Source organism: Rhodamnia argentea, chromosome 11, assembly GCF_020921035.1.
Source record: "Rhodamnia argentea isolate NSW1041297 chromosome 11, ASM2092103v1, whole genome shotgun sequence".
Taxonomy (NCBI): Eukaryota; Viridiplantae; Streptophyta; class Magnoliopsida; order Myrtales; family Myrtaceae; genus Rhodamnia; species Rhodamnia argentea.
The window spans coordinates 18,774,408-18,801,437 of NC_063160.1; the positions used below are offsets into that span (position 1 = coordinate 18,774,408).

The 27,030-nt window shown below is 38.4% G+C and overlaps 5 protein-coding genes and 1 long non-coding RNA gene across 13 annotated transcripts in view; 1 reads left to right on the plus strand and 5 right to left on the minus strand.

Moving 5' to 3' along the window:
- Window positions 1-852: 852 nt before the first annotated feature.
- On the minus strand, window positions 853-3,295 carry LOC115727712 (NAC domain-containing protein 14-like). Its single transcript, XM_048273098.1, has 5 exons — window positions 3,211-3,295; window positions 2,870-3,053; window positions 2,450-2,727; window positions 1,615-1,893; window positions 853-1,253 (listed from the first exon to the last, which is right to left on the minus strand). Exons 2-5 carry the CDS (start codon window positions 3,051-3,053, stop codon window positions 1,044-1,046), a joined length of 951 nt encoding a protein of 316 aa, XP_048129055.1. The 5' UTR covers window positions 3,211-3,295; the 3' UTR covers window positions 853-1,043.
- On the minus strand, window positions 1,093-26,247 carry LOC115727706 (protein NTM1-like 9). Of its 6 annotated transcripts, none has more exons than XM_048273094.1 (5): window positions 25,746-26,051; window positions 25,405-25,535; window positions 24,982-25,265; window positions 24,135-24,413; window positions 23,628-24,044 (listed from the first exon to the last, which is right to left on the minus strand). In XM_048273094.1, the coding sequence occupies exons 1-5, from the start codon at window positions 25,784-25,786 to the stop codon at window positions 23,829-23,831; spliced, it is 951 nt and encodes a 316-aa protein (XP_048129051.1). In that variant the 5' UTR covers window positions 25,787-26,051; the 3' UTR covers window positions 23,628-23,828. The 6 variants fall into 6 exon arrangements, 4 of the variants coding, with proteins under 4 accessions (XP_048129051.1, XP_048129050.1, XP_048129052.1 ...); XM_048273093.1 differs by having other exon boundaries at window positions 25,405-25,588; window positions 25,746-25,803; XR_007197017.1 differs by adding an exon at window positions 1,093-1,186 and having other exon boundaries at window positions 23,972-24,413; window positions 25,405-26,045.
- On the plus strand, window positions 2,109-24,763 carry LOC125312982. Its single transcript, XR_007197022.1, has 2 exons — window positions 2,109-2,210; window positions 24,732-24,763. It is a non-coding gene; the product is annotated as an uncharacterized LOC125312982 (long non-coding RNA).
- Window positions 3,747-5,238, minus strand: LOC115727713. The gene is made up of 3 exons (XM_030657982.2): window positions 4,987-5,238; window positions 4,190-4,279; window positions 3,747-3,865 (listed from the first exon to the last, which is right to left on the minus strand). Exons 1-3 carry the CDS (start codon window positions 5,236-5,238, stop codon window positions 3,767-3,769), a joined length of 441 nt encoding a protein of 146 aa, XP_030513842.1. The 3' UTR covers window positions 3,747-3,766.
- LOC115726603 (NAC domain-containing protein 83-like) overlaps window positions 6,965-27,030 on the minus strand; it is a 52,742-nt gene continuing 32,676 nt past the window's right edge. Inside the window, exons 1-4 of one of the 3 annotated variants that reach the window (XR_007197019.1) lie at window positions 7,967-8,508; window positions 7,616-7,846; window positions 7,173-7,420; window positions 6,965-7,142 (exon numbers count right to left, since the gene is read on the minus strand). Coding sequence is in view for 2 of the 3 variants with exons in the window: in XM_030657974.2 (XP_030513834.1) it covers window positions 7,262-7,420; window positions 7,616-7,846; window positions 7,967-8,437 (861 nt within the window). In the remaining variant the exon portion in view is untranslated. Of the gene's footprint in view, window positions 7,421-7,615; window positions 7,847-7,966; window positions 8,509-27,030 lie in introns of those variants that run through there. The other 2 variants (XM_030657974.2, XM_048273099.1) reach the window with 2 other exon arrangements.
- On the minus strand, window positions 19,569-21,304 carry LOC115727705 (protein NTM1-like 9). The gene is made up of 4 exons (XM_030657972.2): window positions 20,796-21,304; window positions 20,467-20,673; window positions 20,102-20,212; window positions 19,569-19,881 (listed from the first exon to the last, which is right to left on the minus strand). Exons 1-4 carry the CDS (start codon window positions 21,261-21,263, stop codon window positions 19,693-19,695), a joined length of 975 nt encoding a protein of 324 aa, XP_030513832.1. The 5' UTR covers window positions 21,264-21,304; the 3' UTR covers window positions 19,569-19,692.

The following is a 27,030-nucleotide window of genomic DNA, read 5'->3' on the forward strand; positions in this document are numbered from 1 at the left end:
ATGGGGGGCAGGACATTCTTGGGTCTTTGACAACTTCACTCTCGAACTCAATTTTTAGTAACTTCGTGGCTAAATGAGTCTGAAGCAGAGAGTGACCTTCAAAAGACTAGTTTGAGCATTCTATAGATGGTGTTTTCGGATGCTATACCGAAAGCATTGGTTTGACCCCTGACTGATCGCTGTCTTTAGTGCGGAGTCCTTCCCTTGCTTCAGAAGAGAACTTTTTGTAAAGTGAAAAACAAAGAGCAATTGTTGACAAGATAGCTGGGATTGACAACTTTGTCTACGGGCAATTGCCTGATAACGTGACACTGAACTATCAACGTAACAAGAACAATTCCTGAGTAAAAATATATGTTTTTTAATTTTATTCTCGAAAACATAGAAGTTAAAAAATTTCTTTTTATTATTATTTCAAATCTATTCCTTAATTACTGTTCTGTTTTTGAAAACGAAAAAAATTAACTGACTTTATTAAACAGATTTAATTTTTTTTGTTCTGGAGAATAAAAGAACAAGAATGAAAAGAACATGAACGCTACCAAACGTGCCCGAATTCTCTCAATGTTCGGCCCACACGGTGTCGTCTTCTGTTTTGCAGTCGCAAGAACGTCACCTTTTATTTTTGCAGATCCAAGACCGTTCTCGCAGCTATCAATATTTCATAATCGTGTGGCGACGCCACTCGCTTTTCCTTTTCCATCTTGTTATTTTTGTAGGAGAGTAAAACAACTGTTTGTATATTGCCTTGGGAATTTCACCTACTGCTATAACAAATAACTCATCATGGAGCTTATTTAAAAGAGAGAGAGAGAGAGAGAGAGAGAGAGAGAGAGAGAGTCATTAAACAAATAACGTACATCACTGATCCATATACATTGTTTTCCACAAGGAAAATATTTTTTCTTAGGCGAACACAGCATGGGCACACTCTTTATCAAGCACTTGAGGAGTGTATCCAAGCCAGTAGATGCACACCAATTACCTAGCCGGAAAAAGCTTATATAATGCTTTCTTCGGAAGAGCAAACAAGCTAGAACCAGCTAATCTGAGTTCAACATCCCTAATATCTCTTCTAGCTTTTCATAATCAGCAAAATAAGACTCCAAATCCTGATAGGACGAATCATGAGTCAATTGCTCCCCGGTCTCTGTAGGTGGCTGTGGAGTTGCAGAGAAATCACATTCTGATGAGTTCCATTCTGGTGAGATAAGTGGCGGCAGTGGCGGCTCTACATTTTCTTCTAAAAACTCCTGTTGCCAAACAGAAACAGGAATAACATTAGTTGCCTAAACATGCTATGATGATCTTTAACAGGCACCATTTTGATGGTCCCTCCGACCTTCAGGATCTCTTCGGGTACTGTGTTTTGGGCAGTTACTAATGCGTTGGCAGGTATTGTGTTCAATTGCTCCCCGGTCTCTGTAGGTGGCTGTGGAGTTGCAGCGAAATCACATTCTGATGAGTTCCATTCTGGTGAGATAAGTGGCGGCAGTGGCGGCTCTACATTTTCTTCTAAAAACTCCTGTTGCCAAACAGAAATAGGAATAATATTAGTTTCCTAAACATGCTATGATGATCTTTAACAGGCACCATTTTGATGGTCCCTCCGACCTTCGGGATCTCTTCAGGTACTGTGTTTTTGGCAGTTGCTAATGCATTGAAGCAACTTGTGTTGTTGACTTCATCAGGCGTGTTGCAGATACTTCTGCTACCTTGTTGAAGCACAATAGAGATACTTGTGTTGTCGACTTCATCGGGCATGTTACAGCGGCTTCTGATGCCTTCTTTAGGCATGATGCTATATGTATCTGTGTTGTTCTTCTGAGTCTTTGAATTTTTCTTAACCTTCTTGTCAGGGTTTTTCTTCAAGTGGTTAAGAACAAAGACACTCTAATACAGAAAGACAAGACAAGTAAAATATCTATTCAGGTCTAATCACTGATCTCTGAGAGTTATTCACGTTTTAATCACGCGAGAAAAAGAAACGCGATCTCAAAGAATCAAATATCAGTCAAGAAAGCAACTTTGGTAACAATCCACGTTCAACTCATAAGTCTCCTTCTAAAGAGACTCCTTGCTCGGCTTCAAAATAGAGTGAATGGTGCTATAGCAAAAGCAAGATTGGGAGGAAAAAAAGAACAAAAAAGAAAAGAGAGTCAGGGATTTTACTATGTAAAATTGAGTTAGTTGAGAACCAATCAATAGAAGTTTAAGTAGGAGTTAGTTCATTTCAAGCAAAAGTCAGAGCAAAGTAAGCTGCTCAGTCTCAACACCAAAAAATTAAATCAGAGAAGAAAATGAAATGAGAAGGCCGTTAACTGAAAGCTCTTGGAATGGAAACATTCATCTAGCGACCTCAATCATTCAAATATATCCTTAAATGCTTCAAATATGGTTTGCACTGAAGTTCTCTGCAAGAGGAAAGGAAAAGCAAGAAATTGAGTACCTGGTCAGTGAGGACGTTTCCCATAAGATCAGCATTTAGGTGATATTCATGCAGTACCCATTTCGTCTGGGCATTTTTGGGACTTCCTCTTTCTTTGAAAACCAAAATTTTCTTCAAACCTAATATGTGTTTTTTGTCTCGTGTCCTGATTTTGCGAGTTCCACCAGTTTTCTTCCACGACCCATAATCATTTGATCTTCTAGTCCGTTTAGGGTGCTTATTTTGCAGACGGCAGAAGAAGAACCATTCATCACCATCCGAGTTTATCCTTGATAGTTCTGCATAATTTCGCAGGAGAAAATCTTCAAACTACAAAAGCAAACCAACAGACACAGAACCCCAAAAAGGGAACAGCATGGACCAACCATGACCTTATCACATTTTTGGAAGGATGAAGGGACAGTTTTGATAGTGTCTTACCATTTATCTTGCTGGGTAAATCCCAAGGTGGCAATTGATGGACATCAACCTCGGGAATTATCAGCTCAACCATTTTGTTGCCGAGTATCTTCAACTTCAGGTAATGATTGACAAGTTCCTCCTCTGTTGGTCTGAATCGGAATCCCACTGGCAGATCGAGTAATGAAATTTCTGCACTTTCCATCTCAGAATATAAAACGAATAAAAATGCTAGCTATGAGGGAAAGAGAAGTAAATTTGAAGAGAGCAATGCTAGCTTGCTTCAGACTAGGTCATGCTGGAGTTATACTCCATGCTTATTTATAATAGAGATGCTACCCCTGCTTTCCACAGGGTCTAACCTTATAAGGAAGTTGTTTTAACTGTTTAGTGTATCCCACATCTTAACATCCGCTCAAGATCAACAAGGACTGTGGGGGTAAAGGGCAGAGGGAGGGAAGAGAAAACTCTTAATTTTTTTCTACATTTTTTGAGTCCATCACAAGCCTTGAAAGCATTTGCATACAAACAAAAAAGTTACAGTGAATACATTTGGGCTTGCCGAAAGGAGGAAAAAAAAAAGTGTTCTAAACTGAAAAATTTCAGACTTGTTCTCCAAGTTCCAAAACTTCTTTGGAAAGTTCACTTGTTCTTCCGACCCTAAAAAAAAATGTTATCAACTGAAAAATTGCAGACTTGATCTCCAAGTTTCAGAACTTCTTTGGGAAGTTGACTTCTTGTTCCGACCCTACCATGACACTACCTAGTCAAAAGTCATTCCCTCAAGGTCCACAGCTAAAAGCAAGTCCTCTTGAGCTCCCTCGCTTTGGTTCCAGTCGAACTTCCACTAAGGAGAGTATTTTATCTTTTAGGAGTTCCAGTAAAATTTTCAGGACTGAAATAATCAAAATTTGCTCGTTATCCATGCTCAGTTCTTATTCTTTTAAATTTTTTACTGCATGATAGGAGCTCACTAGGTTTCAGGACTAAAAGATATATGCCCGTGACGCAGCGCTCCTACAAAACAACACATAAGCACCCTGATACAGATTAGCGTAATCTTTAAACAAGAACAAAGGAAAAGCCACAAAATAATCTAGGCAATCAAACACTGACTCGACAACTTTTAAATGTTAAAGCCACTGGTTACTCCAAAGCATAAAGATAAGCAAAACCAGCATGCTTCGTTAAGCTTGATATCTGAAATATGATCGCACCCATGGAAAGAGTGCAAACTGTGCAGAAGCCACATTCAAATCAAGCAGCTTCACTTCAAACTTCTGATGGTTTGGGTGTTTAGAAAAGTGTCGCTATGTGATGAAATATTTCATTACCTGGAGCCATTGTCATAGCCATCTTACGATGTAAATGAAGGAGGCTGGCCAGTTGCTGCACTTGGGGAAGTGATTCCCTTATTTCTCTAAACAAATGCTGCAATCAGGGGAACAATAATTACACGAGAGCTAAGAGTATACAGAGTTCCTCGCCATAGTGTTGAGAGATGCCTCAATCGCCTTCATAGTGAATTAACACATCACCCATCCAATCTTTTTCCCCATTCATTTCAATGTTCACTTTATGCAACCTGACAAGGCAATGCACCTGCAAATTCACCATAGAGCAGGCATTAATCTCTAATAGTCAAGTATTCAGAGCATGTCAATTTTCCATGAAGATCCATCCAGCAACAGTTGCATAGGTACCACAGATCAGTTGTGGGTATCTGAAGCGAACTTCAAGTTTATCATAAGCCCAACATACTTTTACGGTTTCTCTTTTCTTTAAACAAATCAAGAGGTCCGAAAATGAAAAAAGCAGCATTTCCAAACGCAAGGTTTGACTAATCTTTCTGGACAGGGCTGAGGGACAAAAAGCAGAAACAATGAGGCATATTGATTGATATTTCGGGGTTGAAATAACATCTCAAGTTTCATCTGCTCCCAGGTAACATTTGCTATCTTCCTTAGATTTTCGGAACATATCGCAACGTGCAAGTTAGATCCAATTCAGCCTCGGAGCTACCGCTACAAGAACACGAAACAGAAACCCTCCTAGAAAAGCAGAGATCCGCAAACTCACTCCATGCGAGTGGGAAACTGCACAAGTCCAGAACGAGAAAGATCGAACTCGATCTTTACCTGCAACTGCTTCACCTTCCCACCGAGACCGAGGCAAAGAAAGAATGGATTTGGATGTTGGAGAATAGGACCCATGAAGGACTCGTCAATCATTACTTGTGATTTCGAGAAGAAATCGCGTCGACATAACTCAATCCCAAGTAAGATTGACGAGTGAGTCAGGGATCGTATTGGGTCGTAATGAATCTCGAACAACCCCAAGACGCAAGAAAAAAGACGACGTCTTGATCTAGTGGGCTGCTTGACGCTCATCCCCGACTGTTCTTCTTCTCCACATTGCCTCCCCAAAAGAGTTTACATAGTTTTATTTTCCAGAAAACGATAATGCTAACTTGACTAACAGGATGCAGGGATTATCACTTCTATTTTTTAATAGTGACCATCGAATTAATGTTTTTAGTAAGAGACTTGCATTAGGGGCGGCCGGTTTTCGGTATGGCCAGTTCCCTCGGAATCGAAATCGAACTGGTGGTCTAAGTTTCTAATTTCCGGAACCAGGGACGATACCGGAGGTCCCTAGAACTGGACCGGTTTGGTTTTGAGACAATCAAATGGAACCGGTAAGCCCCGTTATATATATGCATGCTTTTTTATGTCATGTTTCTAGAGGAGTATTTTTCATGTTTGTGTTCTTTTTCTACTGGCTTTTGAAAAGATTTTGGGTACTTAATTATAAGAGTTGAATTCTAATCCCAAAATTGCCTGGCAGTCCGAGAAACTGGGAATCGGACTACCCATTTTAGGAACCAAAAACCGGACAGAATCGGACCTAACTAGCTGGTTTGGTCCAATTCGAGCGATTCTCGATTCTATTAGTCTGCCTTGCTCATCCCCCATTTGCATGATCCGATTCGGGGTAGACATGGTCATGTCGTCATAATATTTAATTTTGATGTCGTACATTTACTATTAGTTTGTGTTGCATACAATTATAGAAATCTATAAAAGCAGAGCATACACGGGAATTCCATAATAAATGAAAAATGGAGAAATATACTTATTTTGCCAAAAATTCAGTGACTCGGTGTCCGTTCAGCCACGCTTTAAATAAAAGCCTTTGGCCAAACAGTCACATTTTACTTGATTGTTCCGCATGATTCTACTCCTCCCAGTCCTCCTCTCATTTTCACTTTCATCCATTTTTTGTTTACTTATAACTCTTCTATAACTTCTCAGGAAAAAAATCCCCATTTCTGTGTACAATATTTTCTGTCTTTCAATTTGCAAGAAACCTAATTTGATAACGACCCAATGTTTGGAAGATTTTTAACCTCGTAGAGCTCCCTAATAGCAAGAAGAAAACTATTTGCATAGCATGCTGTGTTGCGAAAACTACCCTTAAATACCATTGGTAGGATGGCTCAGCAATTGAGGAGGTATATGAGCACAAACACCTCGCTAAAATGGCCAAGCCCAGGAGGTCTGTCGCCTTTTCTACAAAGGGCCATTGAGATTCGTGTTTTCCCTTAAAGATGAATTTGTCCGAGTCTGAATGTTATGTATGTTCATTTATTTGTAATTCTGTGATTAAAATATGTATTTATGTAAGTTTCTCAGCATGGTTTGTCCGACAGTCGGGAGTGAGATTTATCCCAACTCAAAATATTAAACCCAAATGAAACATTAGCACTTGTTGAGGAAGTTGAATGGCCTTCCTTTGGAAGTCTCGGAGTTTGATTCGACCTTGCCAAAGTCAAAAAGATGAAATATTCGCGCTTGTTGAGCAAGTTTCAAGGCCTTCCTTTGGAAGTCTAGGAAAAAGTTAGATTCTATCCCTGTCAAAGCCAATAGAGTTTTACTTCTTTCTTTTTTGGGCCTTTTCTGATCGATCCCATCTGTCCCACTCCCACTTCTCAGCCAGATTCCCCTCCACAGCATTCAATTAATCGTTCTGCCAATTACATCAATCATTTGACAGTCCAACTTCCAGTCTACCAATTTGGGATCACCGTCAATGAGGACAAAAATTAGGGAGATACCCTGAAGAACATAACACTATTTATTGAAGTACTGCATCTTAATTAACAGAAAACACAACCTGAAATACAAGGAAAAGCACAAATTATGAAACTACACATGTTTCCCTTCACTCCAAAAGCCACACTCAGCAATACTAAATACATCACAAGTAAAAACCCACACAACCACGCACACTCCTTCCAGATCATGATCAATCACCGTCAAACTGTCATAGCATAGCAGAGAAGTCTTCAGACATTGCCCCAACCCCAACCCAAAATTGCTGTTTGGGGATGGCATATATCCATAGTCAAACTCATTCCCCATTGTTGTTTTCTGAGAAATCTAGGAAGGACAACCATTCTTCCTCGGCTCCTGCCTGTGACTGATAGGTTGGAGTGTTGGCGTAGTATAATAGATCGTCATCCAGTGCCCAAAATGGAGATAGCGAGTCCATTAACCCTCCCGGTGACATCTACATTCAGAACATAGAGATTATCGAAACAATCTTGAATTGTGAAATGAACCTAGTCCAAACAGATGTTGCTTATGTGATAATGCAATCATTAGTATTTTGGCCATAGAGAACCAATAAGTCTCCGTGACTTTGAAATGCTCTATATGACTTGGGACTAAATCAGATACCAAACATAAAAGGCGTGTCTCTCACCTCAAGTTGAGCATCAAGAGCTTCTTGGTTATCAGCAACTTCATTGTTGTTGTTGGGGGTGTTGCAGAAGCTGGGATAGTCCACTTCTTGATTCACAGGGGGGTCTGACACTTCGCTGGTGCATGTGTAAGGGCTGCTTGAATCGCCTTCAGGGCTGATTGTTGGAGCATGACCCGTCTTCAGTTTCCTGTCTTTCTTGTTCTTGATCCGACATGCCACATAAGGCAGCATCTAGCATAAATATAATGAACAACTTTAGCAATAGGAAAACAATCCGTTACTAAAAAGCATGTCTCAAATGTTACTCATAACCAATCGCACTGTGCAGACGAATGAGAGCCAAAATGTTACCTCGCCTTCGCCGTGATTATCGCCCAAACACTTGGAATTTAGGTGATACTCGTGCATGACCCAGTTGGTCCTTTCGCCTTTAGGCACGCGGCCAGTGTAGAACACCAGCGTCTTCTTGATTCCTATCTGCTCGTTGGTGTCCTCGCTCATGACGCGGCGTTCCTTGCCGGTCACTTTCCAGTAGCCAGCTGCTGTCGTCCGGTCGGGCCGCTTGCTTTTCAAGTACTTGCGCTTCACGCAGCAATAGAGAAACAGTTCCTTACTGTTGAACATGTGACCAACAACGTTGGGCAACTCCCAAGGTTCGAACTTGCATACGTCGATCTCCGGGATGATGTCGTAGTAGGGCTCGTCGGGTTGTCCGAGAATCTTGGGCTTCAAGTAGAGAATCAGGAGCTCCTCATCAGTAGCATGGAATCTGAATCCTGGAGGGAGGGGGGGTCTCATTGCTTCTGAGATTGTGTCTTCCATTTGGATCCCCAACTCGCGCAAGCCAAGCAGAGAGGGGTGGGAGAAGAAGAAGAAGACCAAAGGACTAGGATTCTGTGTGTGGGTTTGAAGAGCGGCTGGATTGACACTGGCCAAGTGCGCGCAATTTATAGGGTGGAATGTTGCGTTGACTCGTTGACTGACATGACTTCGTAATTTGTATACATTTTCTTTTTCCCTTTGGTTTTTTTTTGTTCCCCTTCCTTGAGAAGTGGTTGTCTCGCTTGCTTGAGAAGTGCAAAACCACACCGTTCATGATGACTGGGACCCATCGTCCTATGTTCGAATATGTTTTAGAATGCTTTATCAAGTTGAGTGCTGAACCACCCCATGAATGATAAAGAACGTTCATAAGACATGCCAAAGTCTAATCAGCTTTTCTCTCTCTCTCTCTCTCTCTCTCTCTCTCTCTCTCTCCATGCATGAACCTTTTTTTCAACCCGTAAATGAAAACTAGGGTTTTATACTTTTCATTAGCGGAGAAATTTTTTTATTAGTTAAGATGCATTTCTTATTGTAAGATTTTGCGATTTGCCTCTAATAATTAAAAACAATAAAGATTTATGAAGTATCGATGTTCACTGCTGTATAATCATAAAGTTTATGAACCCTTTAGAACGGATAATAATTCAAGAGGGACACCAACGAGGCTCGGATATTCTAAACATGCATGCATGAACATAGACTTAATTTAAAGGAATGGTGCATAGAAGTTCTTGGAATTTCATGTGAATTCTAGTGTTCCATCATATAAGAAATCTTATCGCGTTGTTTTATTGCGTTAATATTGGCGGGTGGGGAGAAAAGAAAGTACCGCACTTTAATGATTGAGACTAGACTATTAGCGTTCTCGTATGGAAAAGAAAAATAACAAAAACCATTGTGGAACTTCTTGTTGAAGTTCTACGCCTTGTTCCCAAAGGGTTGCACTATTCTCTGGGACCCACATGCGATGGCACTCTCAATTAGGTTATTCTTTTCCTCACATGTTTCATTATTCACTCCTTTTTGCGTACTATATTATTTACGAATTTATCATAACGAGCTATTAGCCTGACAAAGTGAATGTACTGTTAGTTTTTTTCTGGCCACACGATTTCCCAATCAATGTATGCTTTATACAAAACACGGGTTGATGGTGTGTGAATTTACGGTTGAGATTGTAATATCTCTAATAGTATTGTAAAAAGAGCATTTTCCTTTATCATATGTATGTTGAGAAAATTTTTTAAATAAAAATTTGGGGTGAAGTTATTTTTTCAACAACAAAAAAAAAAGATTTGGAGTGGATTTTATTTCAAAAAAGATTCAAAGTAATCAAGTCAATCTCAAATAAGGGCCTAAACACGTGGGTAGAACAAAGGCCCACGTCGTGATTTATCCAACGACTAGAATCGGGCCACTTTTTTATGCAAATAAAGTTGGCGATCTCTGTAATATTGCATAATATTACATAATTTTAGGATTTTAGGCAATTTCTTGATTGAGTGATATTTTCATAATATTGTGCTGCCTAGGTTAATTAGGGTTAGCACCATATATAAGGGTATTTAGGGTTTCGAGTGAAGGAGATTATCATTATAGACTTTTGGATATTTTTACGTTGATTTTGATAAATCACAATTGAGTGAACAGATTGTTTCTCGTTATCGATTCTTAATTTTTATTTAGCCAATTTCCGTGGCGATTCGGCATCACTTTTGTAAATGAAAAGATATCTTTAAAAAAAGGGTTAATACCATAAAAAAAGAACCCCAAGTTGGTACATCCGTGATAAATTTATCCAAAATCATTTTTTGACCATGAAAAATCACAAACTGGTATGGTTGCGACAAATTTATTCCAAACTATTTTTTTTATCACCGAAAACCCTAAACTAGTACACCTTTGACAGATTTACCTTAAATTAATTTTTTTAACCACGAAAAACCCAAAATTGATATATATGTGACAAATTTACGCTCCGTTAAATTGGATTAATACCATAAAAAATTTCAAACTGATACACATGTGATAAATAGAGGATAAAAATCTCAAATGGATACACCTGTCAATTGTCACGTATCACATAACTTAGCACTTTAACGGTGAAATTTGACGAAATCTATCGGAAGGTAAATTTGTTACAGATGTACCAGTTTGGGGCAAACTTATCACAAGTGTACCGGTTTGAAATTTTTTATGGTTAAAAAAATAATTCGAGGTAAATTTGTTACAAGTGTACTGGTTTAGAGTTTTCTATGGTATTAACCCTTTAAAAAAATTGTACTCTCTAAAATTTAAAATGGCGGGTTGCTTTTCTACGTTCTTCCCAAATTTCTTTCTTTTCCCATCATTTGTTTCTTAAAGTTTCTTCTCTATCTTGTATTTCCATGTCTGATGCTTCTTTCCGATTGCCTGCGTCATCGGAGGAACGGGTGTCGTTTCCATTCGCATGGTTGTTTGCCGTTGCTCTCGCTGTCTCTATGAATCGGCTCATGGAAGTCTCTGTTCGAATAGGGAGTCGAGCGAGACTGTCAAGATTGGGGCGATTGGATTGAAATTTTTTAGCCCAACATCAACAACCGAAACCAAGCAAAAGATTAAACTGCACAAAAAGAAAAAGAGAAACAGAGCTAAAAGGGGCATATAATACAAAAGAACTGTTAATATTTCGTAATTGGGCGGTAACGCCACTCACTTTTCCTTTTCCATCTTGTTATTTTTGAAGGACATTAAGACAGCGCGAGGGGATAATGACACAAATAGTCTACGAATTTGGACCCAATTTGAAATATAATCTATGAACTTTTATTTGACCGATATGATCTTTGAACTTTTGAAACATATTCAACAGCTCCCTGAATTGTAGAAAGATGTTCAATAGAGTCTATGTTCAATGTAGCCCTCCTATTGATTCAAATTCAGGGACTAAGTTAAACATGTTTCAAAAGTTTGGGGAAGTTCAATGTAGTCCTTCCATTGATTCAAGTCCATGGACTAAGTTGAATATGTTCCAAAATTTCAAGGACTATATTGATCAAATTAAAAGTTCAGGGACAACATTGCTCATCGAGTTAAAGTTTATAAACCATATTAGTCAAACTAAAAGTTCATAGACTACTTTTGTGACATCCCGATTTTATCGCCTAATTAATTAAAGGCTATAAACATTTAGAATTAGATTAATTGACTTAGAATTGACTAATGTCATGTTATTTTTTATAATCGGCAATAAGAACTTAATTTCTAGGGTGAAATTAAGTTCGGGGACCACATTGCTCACCGAGTTAAAGTTTATAAACCATATTAGTCAAACTAAAAGTTCATAGACTACTTTTGTGACATCCCGATTTTATCACCTAATTAATTAAAGGCTATAAACATTTAGAATTAGATTACTTGACTTAGAATTGACTAATGTCATGTTATTTTTTATAATCGGCAATAAGAACTTAATTTCTAGGGTGAAAAATTATGAGTAGCTATCGTACGAAGGGAAACCCAAAAAATGTTACCTTGACATTTGAGTATAGCTATGATGTGAATTGAATTTTTTTTTACTAAGTCAATTATATTGAGAAACCAATTAAAAGGACTATGGTATACATTAACCTTTAAGATAAATTAGCAAGAGCATGTTATATGATATTAGAATCAATTGAGTATTCTAATAATTTGAATATGTCATATGATAATAAAGTTACTAAAATTATGCTAATTGAATTGCTAAATTAATATTATAGTATAAACTAAGGTTTAATGTACATAATGTACATAATTAAGCTTATGGGGGCAAAATGGACATTTCACCTCTCTTATGGCCAAAAATTTCATGAAATTGTGCCTCATTTTTGCCATTCATAAGTACTATCACCTAATAATGCTATTCATGAGCACTATTCATGCCACACATAAAAACCAATGGGATTTTATGACAAAATTGAAGCTTTTACTCAACTATTATTCCTTTTCTCTTCACCTCACCCCCTTTGGACGAAAATCACTCTATCTCTCTCACTTTTCTCTAAAAAATTTCCCTTAAAATCTTACACAAAAACACTCTCAAGAAGTGGCAAGAAGAAAGGGTTGTTCTTGAGGTGTTCTTGAAGATCAAGGCAAGTCTAACATTTTTTCATTACATTTTCTAATTTAATGTTGCTAGACCTAGTTTATATGGAGCATGTTATGTAAATGGATGAATGAATGGTAAATTTCGTTCTCATATGGAAAGAAAATGACTAAATAGGGGAATCTAGTAAGCTGCCTTGAAAAGAGTTTATTTTACCCTCTGTTTTTACTATTTTTGTACAGATTTTTGTGGACTTCAAATGTTCTGAAACTTAAAAAAAAAAAATTTGAAGACAACACCTTAAAATATAACTTATATTAGTTTGATAATTTTTGAAGTTCATATAGTCGGCCAAATGCCCTCATTTTTTCATGATTTTAAACTGTGCCTGAACTGGGACCTCACTGACCTTTCGATTTTACTATTTTTGTAGTGTCATTTGTGAACTTCAAATGACTTGAGACCAAACATTAGATCACTCCTAACATCCTAAACTATGATATACATTAAATGGGAAATTTTTGGAACACATAATACCTGACTTTTTATTTTATTTTCTCTCGGGTCTGCATGTCCTGTTTTGGGTCTGATCTAACCTCTGAGGCTAAATATTTTTGTATCTCTTCTTGTGGACCCGTGAGACTCTCAGACCAAACACAAAAGTTTGAGCTAATATCCTAATATAACACATATATTAAATTGAGAATTTTTGGGGCACTCTAAGTTGAGGTCAAGACCATGAATCTAACTAATTGAGTTTTGTTTCTGGGTTTGAAATTTGGGGCCACTTCCATGAATTTTCATGAAAAATTTAATAAGATCTAACTAGGAAGCTGCCACGAAATTTTTAGATCTGAGTCTTGACTACATGGTAATAAAATTTGGTGATTTTTGGAATTGATTTACTTGGGATAAAGTATAAAATTCGTTCGGTGCGTAAGATTGTCCCTGGAGGAGCAGTTCACGAAAATTTGGCAAAACATCTTAATATGTAGGTCTAACGTATAACGGCCTTAAACAAGAGTCGATCCTTATTGAATGAGCTACCGTCCTGTGAATTTGGAGAATTTTACGAAATTTTTTAGTGAATTAATCATGGTGGTCAATTAGGGCCCAAATCTGCCATGATTTCAACTTTGGGATAAGGAGTATTGCTAAATGAGATTATGTCATTATTAATGGCAATGGTGATAAATTGAATAAATTTACATGTGGCACGATCATGTGACATATCATTTAAACACATATGTGCATTGATCATGGAGTAATAAATTGCAAAGAAATTTCCATCGGATTGAGTCCGGATGGAGCCCCAGTTATTTGGGAAGCCCCTTCTGTATGATCGAGGAAGCCTCCAAAGTTGGAGATGCCCAAGCATGGTAAGCTTGGTAGTGTCATGCACGGATGTAGTCCGTGAGTTCTTGGCAAGAAATACTGTGAAATGTGAATTGAAAAATGGTTAAAGTTGAGATAAATGCATGCTTGCATATCCGTAAATGCATTACACAATCATCTGTGTGAAATTCATTCCTGCTGTGACTATTCATTTGAATAAATTGTCATGTATCCGATATTAAATAAAAAGAAAATAGTACTATTTCACACCGCCAATGCCTTGGCGTGGTGGTATGGGAATGAAAAAGGTCCGAAGATGATCGGGGATCGAATCCTGGAAGTCGTTATTGTAATATTAATAAATAAAAAAATTTGGGTAAAAAATGCAAGTATATTTCACTAAATTACAAATTTTGTTTCCTTTGATAAACTTACTAAAAATGCATGACTTTGGATAAATTGGTGTCTTGCGCAATTTAAATTATGATTTGTAATCTTTGGATGTTTTATTTGCTGGGTTATGGCTTACTCTTGCTATATTTTTAAACCCTTAATAAATTATAGCTACCCTGTAACGACCCTAGGACCTTTGCCCCGTTATTCTACCTCTTATCTAATTTATTTATTATTTTCTGCCAACCTTTATTCTTTATTTGCAAAAACAATATAAGCTAACCTAATTTAACAGACATAGTAATTTTCAAGATATTTATAAATATGCTTAGTTTTACACATTTGCCTCAAGTATATTTTACAATATACACCAACTTTCCTTGTTATGTATAATCAAAATTTAAAAGGTTACCCTCAACAATGGTTACTCCGCCCCTCCACACTTTTCATAAACTTTTTAAGACCTCTTCCTCATCCCGACTTGAATACTCTACTAAGGTGTCACTCCGCCTTGGAAACTTGACGGTCCATCAAAATTGTACAGGGGACCCATGAGCATTCTTCCACCTACTTTTCGACACTAGTCTCCACATTCATGACTTCATGCTGGGAACATTCCATATGAGTCGGCAATCCAAATAGCGGGGCATAAGGCGAATCCATCTTAGTTTCTTGAAAAATGAAGTGATGAGCGAGCAGCCCAAGAAACGAAATCACTAGGTCTAAAACAGGAATATTTGTCCCATACCCAATGCGGTGGTGTAAATGCTATTAAACAAAGCTATCATGTGATTCACTGTAAAACGAATGTCATGTGTTTCATACATCAAGTATGCAACTGCAATGATTCTTTCATATTACTCGTGGTTCGTATTGCTCATAAGGACCGTGTGCTCGTTAGCTCATTCTCGTAATATCGTACTCTCGTGGTCGTTATCCAGGAATGCTTTCGCGTAAGCCCTAACGTCACTCGGGAAAGACAACGTCTTGTTCGCATTGTCACCTTCACGGGAAACGACGTCTCTTAATCTCACAATAAGGCCAACTCTGGCCCCCGCTTCGACGGTCTCGTAATTCCCGTATAAATGCCAATTCTAGCTTCCGTCGCTCCTTGGGTGATAATGAGTAAGCAATGATTTTATATTTTCCTATGCACACACATTCTTTCACATACACATGCCCATTTATCATCTTTTCTTGTCATAAAAAATGCAGGTTTGGAAACCAAATGATGAAGGATCGCTCGAGCCTTCTCCAGCCTGACAGAATCAGCCTAATGGGACCCAGACTAATCCGACCGACGCCGATGGGTCTAGGTAACTCCCCTTTGGTCGTCATTCAAGTATCCATCTCCTTTTTCAATGCTCGATGAATGTGATTTGTGATGTAACACACATATCCGCACACAAGCAATGCAACACAACATCAAGCATTAAACATATATTGCTATCCTAGAACTAGTAATCCCATTTACCTGGAACTCGAATTACGGTGTCCTGCGTCAAACAACAAGGAAACAAGACGAGAAGTGACGTGACGGCAGCGTCGGTGGGATGGTCAAGAGTGGAAGGTAAGCGTGAGAGAGAATGGGGAGTAAAAAGGGAGAGGGATAGTATATAAGGAAAAAAGGAAAGGATTGGTGGACGATGGAATGAAGAAATCGTACTCCTATATACAGGAATTTCCTAGCATTAATTACTTGAAAGTGACATTAATCTTATCATATCATTAATTACTTGAACGCAACATTGATCTTATCCTATTACTTGAAAGCGACGTTGAATTTATCCTATTATTAATTACTTAAAAGCGACATTGATCTTATCTTATTACTTGAAAGCGATGTTGATCTTATCCTATCATTAATTACTTGAAAGCGATGCTGATCTTGTCCTATCTTTAATTACTTAAAAGCGACATTGATCTTATCATATTACTTGAAATCAACGTTGATCTTATCCTATCATTAATTATTTGAAAGCAACGTTGATCTTATTCTATCTTTAAATGCTTGAAAATGACATTGTTCCTATCTTTTAGAAAAACTTAATTGAGTTAGCATTAACTTTATTCTTATCATTTAGAAAATTGACTTGACGTTGACTCAATTGACTTAGCATTGACTTCCCTATTTTATTTGATTTATGAATATAAATTCAAGAACTATTTCTTCATATTATATTTTCTAATACAATTTTTTGAAAAACTTCTTAAATAAGTTAACTAATAGCTTTCTTGAGAAATTTCAAAATAACTTTCTCAAAAAGTTACGAAATAGCCTCTTCTAAAGGTTCCTTAAAGAACGTATTAAGGAGATTTATTTTACTTTCTAATTATTTCTAGTATAGTGAAAATTCGGGATGTCACATATCTCGCTACTCCAATAGCTCGTTATGTTACTCTCGTGGACTTTGAGGAGTCTGTGTATCATTTTACTGACCCCACTTTTTCTAACATAGAATTCGTGAGGGTTGGGTCTACTCTATGGATTGACGTGAGTCTAAGGATGGAACGGATCCCATACTGCTTCGTGTCGATCTATGCTAGATATGATGGACGTTTTGTGGGCTCGATTCCTTTTCCATAGGACGATGATAGTAATGGCGGCAGCGAGTGACGAAGGAGGATGTTGAGGACGATGAAGATGGGCCGGAAGAAGAGAGCGAATTTGAATAATTGGTGGGGGATTAGGCGGTAGTCGTTTGTTTGTAACGTGATAGTTTGTGACGGCCCAATATGAACCTATCATGTATCGTGTAACCTTAATAAATGAAGTCCTCATGTTAATATGAATTTTTTCTTCCGCTTGTGTTAATTATAACAAAAAAATAAAATTAAATACAGTCGGGTCGTCACAACTTTGCACATTGGATAAAAGTTCGGGGATCATTTGTGTCATTTTGCCGTGCGTGAGAGTATAAAAAAGAAAATTAAAGGGGACATATACAATAACATCACAACAACAGTCAATCGAATGGGCATGAATCCAATACTAAAACAATACACATCGTTTATACAAATAATTTGTATGTACAGTCAATCAGGAGAAAAGCCAAACTGTTTGTATGCTTATGGCAAATTCGGCGTTAGAAGAATAAGCAAAAATTATTTTCTGTATTTTTTCATAAAAAAAGTATTAAAAAAATCAAAATGTGATAAATTTTGTATAGTTGACAGACACGTTCTAATTGTCTAAAAAGAACAAAATTAAAAAAGATAATTCTAATTAGAATAGTTTTTGTGGATCGGAATCGTTGTGGCCATCCAGTCATTATCACGGGTCACCCTGGCACGATTGTGATAATTGCTAATCGTGGGAAATTCCAATACATGAATGAAATATCCACGATTGGACCAAAAAAAAAGAAAGAATGAAATATCCACGCACTTGTCGAGGAAGTTTCAAAGCCCTTCCTTGGGAAGGTCTTGGGAGTCAGATTGTACCTTCCAAAGTCAAAATGTTCACACTTGCTGCGCAAGTTTCAAGGCCTTCCTTTGGAAGGCTTGGTGATAGTCAAAAGATTTCACTTTCTTTCTTTCTTTCTTACTTTGGCCTTTTCTGATTGATAGATCCGAGGGCATTTTTCCAAACCAAGATAAAAAATAATAATAATAATTGCCAATCAAGTGTAAAAAAATTTTATTTACCAAATCAGGTGCCGCTCGACAGTCTTTGTCACAATGAGCCAAAAAAGTAAAAAAAATTTCCACTCGGTAGTCCGATTGCCGAGCGGGTGGTGCACATATTTTTTTTTTTAAAATTTCTTATGCTTGCCCGGCAGTCATATTGCCTAGCAAGCGCTAAACCTTTTTTTTAAAATTTTTTTATTGTTTTCTTTTTTAATCATTTTTAATTTCTTTTTCTTATTTTTTTAATCATTTTTTTATTATTCAATTTTTTCTTTGGAATGGACAAAATATTAATGAAATTACTATATAATACAATGTTTTGTGTTAACGAGCAAGCGAACGAATGATCGAGGCCGCTCGTTCGTTCGCTCGCTCGGTCTGCGGGGTCAAGGCTCGCTCGCTCGTTCATTCCTTCGCTTCCTCGTTCGCTCTACTGCCTTGATCGTTCATTCACTCACTCGTTCGTTCACTCCGCGGCCTCGATCATTCGTTCGCTCGCTCATGTGTACATTCCATGTTGGAGTAAACCAAGCCATCCTCGTCTCATTATAGGGTGAGGAAAGGGACTATCGGAATAGAGCATACGCACCGTGTTTATGAATTTAACGCTCATGTTTACGTTGCGTGTCGTGGTTTTCTTGCCATGCCTAGTGCTCAATGGAGTGGACTCACTTAGGAACACATTTTTTCGTAAATTGGAATTATTTGCAAGAACAAGTTTGGGCAAAGGAATCGGCGCGACCATGTCGGACGATGAGGATGAGTTGCAAATGGATTTCTCGTGGAATCTCTCTTTTCAACTAAATCCGAAAGGTCATTGATGGAGAGAGTTCGCCACGAATTGAAAATTGAGGATGAGCAAGTGAACGATAGAGGCCGTGGAGCGAACAAATGAGCGAGCAAAAGAGCGAGCGAGCCTCGACCCTGCGGAGCGAGTGAACGAACGATCGAGGCAGCGGAGCGAATGAACGATCGAGACCGCGGAGCGAACGAACGAGCAAGCAAACGAACGAGCGAGCGAGCCTCGACCCCACGGACCAAGCGAGCGAAAGGGTGAGCGTTTGCTCCGAAACCTCGATCGTCCATTCGCTCGCTCGTTAACACAGACCATTGTATTATATAGGAATTTCATTAATATTTTGTCCATTCCAGTGAACAAATTGAATAATAAAAAATGATTAAAAGAAATTTAAAAATGATTAACAAAGAAAACAATAAAAAATTTTAAAAAAGTTGAGTGTTTGCTCGACAGTATGACTGCCGACAAGCATAAAATTTTTTTAAAAAAAATATGCGCACCGCCCGCTCGGCAATCAGATCGCCGAGCGGGCAATTTTTTTGCTCTTTTGGCCCGCTCGGCAAGGTGGATCGCGAGCGAGGGACCGTTCAGCAACATAACTGCCGAGCGGCACTTGATTTAGTAAATAAAAATTTTTTATAATTGATTTGGTAATTATTATTATTTTTTATCATGGTTTGGAGAAAAGCCCTAGATCCGACCTGTCCCACTCTCCAGATTCCACACCAATTACAGCCAATCACTTGACAGTCCTACTTTAACTCCACCAGTTGGGGATCATCATCAACGAGGACAAAAGCTAGGGAAGTACCCTGAATGGCATAATGCTACATGTATTGAATAATTACATCTCAGTTAGCAGAGAACACAACCTCGAAGAAAACAAAATAAAAAGCACGACTCTCAAACTAATACAGGCACAAATTACCAAACTACTAATGTTTCCCTTCACAATACTAAATACATTAACAAGTAAAAACCCACACATGCTCGCGCACAACTCCTTCCATACCATGATCGACAGAAGTCTCAGACATTGGCCCACCCCAAACCGAAGTTGCTGCATGGAGATGGCATGTATCCATAGTCAAAATAGGGAGACAATCCTTCCACCTCTCCTGGCTGTGGCTGATAGACCGGAGTGTTGATGTAGTCTGATACATGGTCATTTTCCGTCTCCAATGGAGGGAGCAAATCCATTAACTCTTCCAGCGACATCTGCGGTCATATCATTTAGACTATATAAAACAACGCATCTTAAGTATCTTTCTTTGTATGTCACAGAAACAATCTTGAAAGCATGAAATGAAAATAGCCCTTGAGATTGAGATTGTTTCTGTAATAGTGCAATCATTAGTACTTTGGCCATAGAAAACCAATGAGTGTCCGTGACCTTGATCCTAAATAAGTCCTACAACATAAAACACGTGTCTCTCACCTCTGGTTGAGCATAAACAGCCTGTGGCTGATAGGTTGGAGCGATGTTATGGTCTGATACATAGTCATCCTGTGTGAGCGACTCCATTGACTTTCTCACAGTCAGTGCCATCTGCATTCAACTTATGTAGATTATATAAAACAACCCATCTTAAGTACATATTTTTTTTTTTTTGTGGTTACAGAAGCAATTTTCAAGTATGAAATGACAAATAGTCCTACTGGTGTTGCTTATGTGATAATGCAATCATCAGAACTTTAGCAATGGAAAACCAATATGTCTCTGCGGCTCTGATATGCTCTATGGGACTCGGAACTAAGTCTGATCCTAAATAAGTTCTACAACATGAAACATGTGTCTCTCACCTCGGGTTGAACATCAGCAACTTCATTGTTGGGGGTGTTGCAAAGGCTCGGTAAGTCCCCTTCCTGATTCCCAGGGGGGTCTGATACATCGCTAGTGCATGTGTAAGGGCCGCTTGAATAGCCTTCAGGGCTGATTGCTGGAGCGTGACCCATCATCAGTTTCTTGTCTTTCTTGTTCTTGATCCGACACGCCACATAAGGCAGCATCTGCATATATATGTGCATCAGCAACATCAGTAATAGCGAAACAACCCGTTAATAAAAATCGTGTCTCAAATGTTATTTATAACCAATGGCGCTGTGCAAATAAATGAGAGCCAAAATGTTACCTCGCCTTCGCCGTGATTATCGCCCAAACACTTGGAATTTAGGTGATATTCGTGCATGACCCAATTGGTCCTTTTGCCTTTAGGCACGCGGCCTATGTAGAACACCAGCGTCTTCTTGATTCCTATCTGCTCGTTGGTGTCCTCGCTCATGATGGCGCGTTCCTTGCCAGTCACTTTCCAGTATCCGGCGCCAGTCGTGCGGTCGGAGCGCCTGCTGTTCGAATACTTGCGCTTCACGCGGCAATAGAAAAACAGCTCCTTCCTGTTGAACATGGGATCGCACATGGCGGGCAGTTGCCATGGTTCGATTTCGCACACATCGATCTCTGGGATTATGTCGTAGTAGGGTTCGTCGGGTCGTCCAAGAATCTTGGGCTTCAAGTAAAAAATCAGAAGCTCCTCATCCGTGGCATGGAATCTGAACCCTGGAGGGAGTGAGCGCATCACTTCCGAGAGCGTCTCCTCCATTTGGATCCCCAACTCGTGCACGCCAGGCAGAGAGAAGAAGAAGAAGAAGAAGAAGAAGAACCGGACCGAAGGACTAGGATTCTGAGTGTGGGTTTGAAGAGCGGTGGGATTAACGTTGGCCAAGTGGGTGGATTTATAGGGTGGAATCGTGCGTTGACTCGTTGACTGACATTACTTTGCACACATTTTCTTTTTGCCTTTGTTTTTTTGTTCGCCTTCCTTTAGAAGTGAGTTGTCTGGCTTGCTTGAGAAGGGCAAAGCCACACTGTTCATGATGAATGGACCCCTCGTCCTATGTTTGAATCTTTTGTAGCACACTTCATGAAGCTGATTGCGAGAACCCATGCATGATCAAGAACGTTCATTCGACATGCCAAATCAAAACTAGGGTTTTATATTTTTCATCAGTGCATCATTTTTTATGAGATAAGAAGCATTTCTTATTATAAGGTTTTGTGATTTGTCCCTCATAATTAAATATAATCAACATTAGTAAGTATCGATATTAACTTCTATATATAATCGCAAAGTTTGTGAATCCTTTTGAGTGGGGATTGATCCAATGACGATGCCAATGAAGTTCGGACATCCTAAATATGGATGCATGAACACATAACTAATTTAAAGGTATCATGTATAAAAGTTTCTGGAATATTACGTGGATGCCCATGTTCCATCAAATAAGGAATCTTATCTTAGGGGCTTATTCATCAAAATATTGATGGGGTAAAACACTGTTGCACACTTTAATGATCGAGACATGGAAAAGAAAAATAACAAAAACCTTTTTGGAACTTCTTGTCGAAGTTCTAAGCCTTATGCCCCAAGGGTTGCACTTTTTCTCCGGGACCCACATGCGATGGCACTTTCAGTTAGATTATTCTTTCCCTCACATGCTGCATTATTCACTCCTTTTTGCTTACTATATTGTTTACGAATTTATCATAGGAACAGTGTGATTATACTGTCGGTTTATTTCTGGCCATACGATCTCCTAATTAATGAGCGCTTTACGCAAAATATATTGTGATGGTATGTGAATCTACGGTTTAGATTGCATTGTTTTCGACAGTTACGTTAAAAAAACATTTCCCTTTATCATATGTATATTGAGAAAATTTTTAAATAAAAATATGGAGTGAGGTCATCTTTTCAACAAAGAAAAAAAAAAGATTTGAAGTGACCAACCAAGTCAGTCTCAAATAAGAGCCTAAGCACATCGGCTAGCTGGACAAATGCTCGCCCACTTGATTTTTCCAACTACCAGAACCGAATCACTTTTGTGAATGGAAAAAAATTATCTTAAAAAAAAATTTGCAATCTCTAGAATTTAAAACCGTGGATTGCTTTTCTACTTTCTTCCCAAATTTCTTTCTTTTCCCGTCGTTTGTTTCTTAAAGTTTCTTCCCCATCTTGTCTTTCCATGTCCGATTTTTTAACGATTGCCTGCGTCATTGGAGGAACGGGTGTGGTCCTTTGCCCAACATCAACAACCGAAACCAAGCAAAAAGATTAAATTGCACAGAAAATAGAAACCGATCTAAAAGGGGCATGTCCAAGAGAACTGTTAATATTTCATAATTGGGTGGTAACGCCACTCACTTTTCCTTTTCCATCTTCTTATTTTTGAAGGACAGTAAAACAGTGCGAGAGTAATGAAAAAAATTAAAAAGGGGCACATACATACAATAATATCACAACAACACTCAATCGAATGGGCATGAATCCAATACTAAATCAATACATCTCGTTTGTAAAAATGAGGGTTAATACCACGAATAACTCTAAACTGGTATATTTGTGACAAATTTATCCTAAATTATTTGTTTGACCACCAAAAATCTTAAACCGGTATACCTTTGATAAATTTATCCCAAACTAGTACAAATGAGACTAATTTATCCTCCGTTAGTTTTCGTTAAATTTTATCGTCAAATTACTAAATTAGATGTCAAGTGGCAATTGCCGGATGTACACATTTAAGGTTTTTACCCTCTATTTGTCAAAGGTGTATCAATTTGAAGTTTTTTATGATATAAATCCAATTTAACGGAAACTAACGGAGGGTGTATTTATCACATGTGTATCAGTTTGAAATTTTTGATGGACAAAATAATTAATTTGGGATAAATTTGTCACAATTATACCAATTTGAGATTTTTTGTGGTCGGAAAAATAATTTGAGATAAATTTATCATAAATATTCCAGTTTGAAGCTTTTCGCGGTATTAACCCTACAAATAATGTGTATGTACAACCAATCGGAGAAAAGCCAAACAAATGTTTGTATATTTTTGGCAAATTCGGCTTTAGAAATTTCACCTACTGCTATAACAAATAACTGGTTATGCAGCTTATGAAATAAAATAAAAAAACTCATTAAGCAAATAATGTACATCAATGAATGCATTTGATCCATGTGCATTGTTTTCAACAAGGAGAATATCTTTTCTTGGGCACTCTTTATCAGCCCTAGAAGACTCTGCATCCAAGCCAGAGGATGGATGCACAGCAATTACCTAGCCAAAAAAAGGCTTACATAATGCCAGAGTGGTCACGCTAGAACTAGCTATCTGAGTTAAACAACCCTAATATCTCCTCTAGATGTTCATAATCAGCAAAATAAGACGCCAAATCCCGATACGACGAATCATGAGTCAATTGCTCCCCGTTCTCTGTGGGTGGCTTTGGAGTTGCAGAGAAATCACATCCTGATGAGTTGCATTCTGGTGTGAAAATTGGCGGCAGTGGTGGTTGCTGTACATCTTCTACAAAAGATTCCTGTTGTCACAACAAAAACAAGAATAATATTAGTTTCCTAAACATGCTATGACGATATTTAACAGGCACCATTTTGATGCTCCCTCCAACCTTCGGAATCTCTTCAGGTACCGTGCTTTTGGCAGTTACTCGAGTTGCATTGGAGCAACTTGAGTTGTTGACTTCATCAGGTGTGTTGCAGATACTTCTGCCACCTTCTTGAAGCATAATAGAGATACTTGCATTGATGACTTCGTCGGGCATGTTCCAGCTACTTATGATGCCCTCTTTAGGCATGTTAGATGGACCTATATTGGTCTTCTGAGTCTTTGAATTTTTCTTACCCTTCTCGTCAGGGTTTTTCTTCAAGTGGTTAAGAACAAAGTCACTCTAATACAGAAAGACAAGACAAAGTTAACAATTAATTCAAGTCTTCGCACTGCTCTCTGAATGTTATTCGCGATTTAATCCCACAAGTGAAAGAAATGCGATCTCAAAGAGTAAAATATCAGTCAAGAAAGCAACTTTGGTAACACTCCACATTCAACTCATAAGTCTCCTTCTAAAGAGAGAGTCCTTGCTCGACTTCGAAATAAAGTGAATGGTGCTATAGCAACAGCAAGATTGGGAGGAAAAAAAGAACAAAAAAGAAAAGAGAGCCAGGGATTTTACTATGTGAATTTGTGCTAGTTGATAACCAATCAATAGAAGTTTAAGTAAGAGTTAGTTCATTTCAGGGAGAAAAAGCAAAAGTCAGAGCAAAGTAAGCTGCTCAGTCTCAACTCCAAAAAATTAAGTCAGAGAAGAAAATGAAATCAGAAGGCTGTTAAATTAAAGCTCCTGAAATGGAGAACATTCATCTGGCAACCTTAATCATACATATGTATCCTTAAATGGTTCAAATATGGTTTGTGCTGAAGTTCTCTGCAAGAGGAAGAAAAAGCAAGAAATTGAGTACCTGGTCAGTGAGGATGCTGTCCAAAAGATGAGCATTTAGGTGATATTCATGCAGTACCCATTTGGTCTGGGCATTTTTGGGACTTCCACTTTTTTTGAAAACCAAAATTTTCTTCCAACCTAATATGTTCTTTTTGTCTCGTGTCCTGATTTTGCGAGTTCCACCAGTTTTCTTCCACGACCCATAATCATTTGACCTTCTAGTCTGTTTACTTTGAGGGTACTTATTTTGCAGACGGCAGAAGAAGAACCATTCATCACCATCTGATTTAATACTTGATAGTTCTGCATAATTCACAGTAGAAATTTGCAAACTACAGAAGCAAACCAACAGGCACAGAATCCCAAAAGGGAATAGCATGGACCAACCACGACCTTATCACATTTTCGGAAGGATGAAGGGAAAGTTTTTATGGTGTCTTACCATTTATCTTGCTGGGTAAATCCCAAGGTGGCAATTGATGGACATCAACCTCGGGAATTATCAGCTCGACCATTTTGTTGCCGAGTATCTTCAACTTCAGGTAATGATTGACAAGTTCCTCCTCTGTTGGTCTGAATCGGAATCCCACCGGAAGATCGACTAATGAAATTTCTGCACTTTCCATCTCAGAATATAAAACGAATAAAAATGCTAACTATGACGGAAAGAGAAGTAAATTTGAAGAGAGCAATGCTAGCTTGCTTCAGACTACTTCATGCTGGAGTTGTACTCCATGCTTATTTATAATAGAGATGCTACCCCAGCTTTCCACAGGGTCTAACCTTAGAAGGAAGTTGTTTTGACTGTTTAGTGTATCCCACATCTTAACATCCGCTCCAGATCAACAAGGACTGTGGGGGTAAAGGGCAGAGGGAGGGAAGAGAAAACTCTTAATTTTTTCTACTTTTTTTGAGTCCATCACAAGCCTTAAAAGCATTTGCATACAAACAAAAATGTTGCAGTGAATACATAAGGGCTTGCCGAAAGGAGGGAAAAAAAAAGTGTTATAAACTGAAAAATTTCAGACTTGTTCTCCAAGTTTCAAAACTTCTTTGGAAAGTTCACTTGTTCTTCCGACCCTTAAAAAAAACTGTTATCAACTGAAAATTGCAGACTTGATCTCCAAGTTTCAGAACTTTTTTGGGAAGTTGACTTCTTCTTCCGACCCTACGATGACACTGCCTAGTCAAAAGTCATTCCCTCAAGGTCCACAGCTAAAAGCAAGTGGTCTTGAGCTCCCTCCCCTTAGTTCCAGTCAAACTTCCACTAAGGAGAGTATTTTATCTTCTAAAGTTCACCAGGACTCGAGAGTAATCAAACACCGACTGGAAATTTTTTTTTTAGATGTTAAAGCAACAGGTTACTCCAAAGCATACTGATAATTAAAACCAGCATGCTCCGTTAAATTTGATATCTGAAATAAGATCGCAGCCACGGAAAGAGTGCAAACTGTGCAGAAACCGCATTCAAACCAATCAGCTTCACTTCAAACTTCCAGTGGTTTTGGTGTTTAGAAATCAATGTTCGCTTTATGCAACATAAAGAAGGAAATGCAACCCGCATTCACCATAGAAGAGGCATTAATCTCTAATAGTCGAGTATTCAGAGCACGTCAATTTCCAAGAAGGATTCAAAGCAACAAGAATTGTGTCAACTGCCCCCCGAATATGTAAGAGGGAGTGGGAAGAGAAGAGACAATCACAACCTACTGGGACCGTGCTCAATGCGCAAAAGAGTTGAAACCATCTTGAACAGGGAAAAAAAAAATCAGTCATGAAGATCCATCCAGTAACAGTTGCATAGGTACCACAGATCAGTTGTGGCTATCTGAAGCGAAGTTCAAGTTTAGATCCAATTCAGCCTCGGAGGTACCGCCACAAGAACTAGAAACAGGAACCCTCCTAGAAAGGCAGAGATCTGAAGACTTACTCCAACGCGAACGGGAAATTGCACAAGTCCAGAACGAGCAAGATCGAACTCTGATCTTAACCTGCAATTGATACAACTCCCACCGAGACGAGGCAAAGGAAGAATCCACTTGGGTGTTGGAGAATACGACCCATGAAA

Coding starts and splice junctions, on each gene's coding strand:
- LOC115727713 (XM_030657982.2), bottom strand. CDS start 5,238: ATGAGCGTCAAGCAGCCCACTAGATCAAGACGTCGTCTTTTTTCTTGC. Junction 4,280..4,986: donor GGAAGGTGAAGCAGTTGCAG/GTAAAGATCGAG, acceptor CCCTGATTGCAG/CATTTGTTTAGAGAAATAAG. Junction 3,866..4,189: donor GTAAGATGGCTATGACAATG/GCTCCAGGTAAT, acceptor GTTGTTTTGTAG/GAGCGCTGCGTCACGGGCAT.
- LOC115727706 (XM_030657973.2), bottom strand. CDS start 25,588: ATGGAAAGTGCAGAAATTTCATTAGTCGATCTTCCGGTGGGATTCCGA. Junction 24,414..24,981: donor ACAGCATCCTCACTGACCAG/GTACTCAATTTC, acceptor TTTCTGTATTAG/AGTGACTTTGTTCTTAACCA. Junction 24,045..24,134: donor TACCTGAAGAGATTCCGAAG/GTTGGAGGGAGC, acceptor TTGTGACAACAG/GAATCTTTTGTAGAAGATGT.
- LOC115727705 (XM_030657972.2), bottom strand. CDS start 21,263: ATGGAGGAGACGCTCTCGGAAGTGATGCGCTCACTCCCTCCAGGGTTC. Junction 20,674..20,795: donor ATAATCACGGCGAAGGCGAG/GTAACATTTTGG, acceptor ATATATATGCAG/ATGCTGCCTTATGTGGCGTG. Junction 19,882..20,101: donor CTGTTTATGCTCAACCAGAG/GTGAGAGACACG, acceptor ATATGACCGCAG/ATGTCGCTGGAAGAGTTAAT.
- LOC115727712 (XM_048273098.1), bottom strand. CDS start 3,053: ATGGAAAGTGCAGAAATTTCATTACTCGATCTGCCAGTGGGATTCCGA. Junction 2,728..2,869: donor TTTACCCAGCAAGATAAATG/GTAAGACACTAT, acceptor GAAATTATGCAG/AACTATCAAGGATAAACTCG. Junction 1,894..2,449: donor GAAACGTCCTCACTGACCAG/GTACTCAATTTC, acceptor TTTCTGTATTAG/AGTGTCTTTGTTCTTAACCA.